A 3,671-nucleotide genomic window follows, 5' to 3' on the forward strand; every position below is an offset into this window, starting at 1 on the left:
GGGGGAGGTGAGAGCTTTCCTCCCAGGAGCTAAATCTTTTCCTCCTAGTTTCACTCTGAAACCAAACTCAGGTCTCTGGTGCCTCACCAAGCTTCCTGTCCACCCCGATTTCCTTCTAACTTCACAGGTCCACTTTATGCCTGCTGCCCAACGACAGAGTGACTTAGTCCAGGGAAGGTCTCAAGAGCAAGTGACTTCCTCCCTCACCCTGGGGTGTGTACATAGCCCAGTGCTTACTGAGAAGTGGTCCATCTGGATGGAGTCTCTAGGGGTCAGATCTCAAAATTCTTCTTAAAACTATTCTTTGCTATTCCACAAACCCCCATCAATGATGAGGTGGAGAGAAGAGTGAGAAATAACATAATGAAATAGTAAACTGAAAAAACAAATGGACTCATGTTCTTGTGAATTGTGTTCTCCTGCCTCAGGCTTGCTTGTTATCCAGGCTATGGGAGCAGAGAGAGAGAGCCACATCACATCCCGGTTGGTACAGCATCAACAGGGGCTCCCTAATCACACAGGACACAATAAAGCACTCGTGGCAAAGACAAACAGGAGGGCCTGCCCGCAGTGCTATAAACATACCACCACTAATGTCTGAGATTATTATAACAATGCTATCCTTCATCTGTATATTTCAAAAGGTCCACCTCTCACTTTATATCACTTGGTCATAATACTTCATTACCCCATATACTTAAAAACTAGTTAGTATTACTGAGACCCTATATGTACTGTCTGTCATCTTTCAAGATACCAGGTACTATAACATTTCTAAGGTTCATTTTGAGTGCCTGGAGTGACACATTTAATACTGTTTTCAGCATATTAATAAGCATCAAAAGAGCAATTTTAAAATGATTTCCTTCACATTCAATTTACTGTCTAGAACTATAGTTCAAAACAGTGTATTTGCTTTGCTGAATTCATTCATAGAGTATCTGCAGACCTTGATTGAACGTATTTCCTGTAGTGACAACTACTCTATTTGTTGGAATTATTTAGGTCACTGGAGTGGAGAAAAAGAGGCCGCTACTTAATAGAAATGGCATGTATCCAAATATAGATACAGCTTTCTGAACACCTGTTGAACGATCAATGATGAAGAGATTGTTACTGTATGAAACCCTGGACCAAAAAAACCTTAAGTAATCAGTCACTTTGTTTCAACCCACACAGGATTTAACCCAGGAAAGCAAGTTTCCTTACCAAAGAATGAAAAGTGTAAATATGCCAGCAGCTTTACAAGTAAAACAGCCTCTTTGAAAATCTGTTTCAGTGTCAATTATTTCCCATCAAAAGTCGCTTCCCAGAAAGCTATATGATTTGAACCTTACTTAGGGCATGCACTGTAATTGTTTGCTTCTGGAGACACAGTGAGCATGACAAATATTTTCAGTTGTCAAGGGTGAGCGAGGAGGGAACGACCCACCTAAGAAATGGAAACTAACGAATAGTTAGTAATATGACACTCCCCCTTAGTTCCACTGGCTGCAGGCTGCTACACACAACTTCCTAAAGCAGGATAAAGGCGACGCTGTGCAACAGCAGAAGGAAGACGGCCTCTCTACCCCCTCCCCGAAACACTGTGGTGGGAGGTGGCATGCAAAGACCTCAAGGGAAGGGGGCATGTGCAATACCCTCTACTGTTGCCATTTATTCATTCATTCAATAAATAGTTATGCGCCAGGCACAGCTAGAGGCTTAACTCTCCAACTATGACTCAACAGCCCATTCTGATACCTCACACTTCTGTCCCCATTTCCAGCCCTAGGCCTCACTTGCTCATCAAGAATATGCTTATTATAGTCTCGCTGTCCCTCCCTTTCCCAGTTCCCCAGGCCAGGTTGGCAGGATAAAGCCAGAGAGGGCAGTGCCTTTTCAAGAGCAAAGAAGGAGGGCTCGGAGTACGCGGAGAAGGGTTCCGGGGACCCTCATGCCCGCCTAGGGAGAGCTAGCCCCTAATCGGGCGGCCGCGCCCCGGGGCAGGGCACTACGTTGGGACCGGGAACCTGAGGTCACGCCAACGCTGGAGGGGGAAGCAGCAGCGAGGGGATTCCGCAAATGGGGAAGTGGTCACTGCAGGGAGCCCGTGGGCGGAGGGAGGCTAATGACTACACGTGAGGGGGACCGCCTCCACCTAGGTGGTGGGGGACAAACAGGGGTCCAGGTAGGGGTGAGGATGGGCAGGGCGGGTTACCTGATGAAGGTGGTCTTGCCAGTGCTGTACTGGCCCACCAGCAGGATCATGGGCTTGTTCTCGAAGTCGGCGTCCTCCAGCGCCGGCGAGTGGAACTCGTGGAAGCGGTACGCCTCCTCCAGCGGCAGCACCTTGCGCAGGTAGAGCGAACGCAGGCCGCCAGTCACCGTCTGCACGGCGTCCGCGCCGCCCGCACGCTCGCGCCCGCCCGCCTGCCGCCCCATCCAGCTGAACATCCTGCCACCGGTCTGCGCCCCGAGCCCGCCCTCTCAGCGCCGGCCCCACACTCAGACCCCGCTCTGGGTTCGACCCTCGCTGGCAGCTAGCACCGAGCTGCCCCAGCTGCGCTCGCCGCCGCCCGAGCTGGCCCCGCCTCGCGCCGTTGCAGCCAATCTCCGATCGCTACGTCACGATCGCTCGTTCACTATTCAGAAGGACTCTCTCAAGTCCTTCCTCATTGGGCCGCTGCCAGCGCGGGTGGGGCGTCAGCCAATGGAGAGGCGGTTCTTAATGAATTATTGATGACGGAGTCGGTCGGTAGGACGGGCGGGGGGAGCGGTGTCTCTCCAGCCGGGTGACGCAGGCCGGTCATCCGTGGGGCCTTTTTAGTCCCCAGGGCCCCACCTCTGACCAGGTGGCGTCGCCTTCCGGGCAAATCTGAGCTGGCAAAAACAAAAGAAAACAAAAAACCACACACACCCACACACCCCACACTCCCCCCCACACACCCCCGGAGCTTCCGGAGGCTCTCTTGGAATGTTCACTCATCCCAGCCCTCAACGTCGAAACTGGAGACAAAAGTTCAGAGAGTTGACGGGCAGGTTCTTTCTACCTGCTAGCAGGTTATTACCCTCATTTTATTGGTGACAAGACCTTGACTCACGGACATAATTGACAAAATGTGAAGTGAGGGGAAGTAGACTCCAATCTACTTGGGTACATATTTCTTTTCTCCACGCTGCCTCCACTAAATTCTGGTTGAACTGAAGACATTTTCTGATAGTTTTATTTGATTTTCTGTAAAATTGAAGACTTAAGTAATCATCCTCATTGATTACAACCTAATTGCCAAATATTGTTAAACATGTAAATCCCAAACTTGTAAAAGGGTTACTGTTACCTCCCAGCTGTCTCTTTTTCAGATTAAAAAATACTTGCCTAACCTAAGATTGGGAGAAATACTCAGCCATCACTTTTGGTGTCCTAGGTTACAGTTTTTAAATATTTCTCTATTGTTTAGAGGATTTCTCAAGTGTGATCAATGGGCCCGCCTGCATAAGAATAATCTGGGATGCTTGTTAAAATGCAGATTTCTGGTCATCACCCCGATCTACTGAGTTAGAATATTGAGGAGGGATGGAACTAAACAAGTACCCCAGGTGATTCTGATATACCCTAAATTTGGGGAAATATAATGCACAACAGTTTTTCTAAAACTTGATGGAAATGCAGATTCTGATTCAGTGGGTAC

The 3,671-nt window shown here is 48.9% G+C and overlaps 1 protein-coding gene across 1 annotated transcript in view; it reads right to left on the minus strand.

Annotated features, from left to right (window-relative positions):
* LOC109384061 (EH domain-containing protein 4-like) overlaps positions 1–2,554 on the minus strand; it is a 25,134-nt gene extending 22,580 nt beyond the window's left edge. Inside the window, exon 1 of the mRNA XM_019645022.1 lies at positions 2,201–2,554. Within this exon, the coding sequence (XP_019500567.1) occupies positions 2,201–2,436 (236 nt within the window). The 5' untranslated portion in view covers positions 2,437–2,554. The remainder of the gene's footprint in view (positions 1–2,200) is intronic.
* Between the last annotated feature and the right edge of the window lie 1,117 nt (positions 2,555–3,671).

This window comes from Hipposideros armiger, unplaced genomic scaffold (assembly GCF_001890085.2).
Source record: "Hipposideros armiger isolate ML-2016 unplaced genomic scaffold, ASM189008v1 scaffold_92, whole genome shotgun sequence".
Lineage (NCBI taxonomy): Eukaryota > Metazoa > Chordata > Mammalia > Chiroptera > Hipposideridae > Hipposideros > Hipposideros armiger.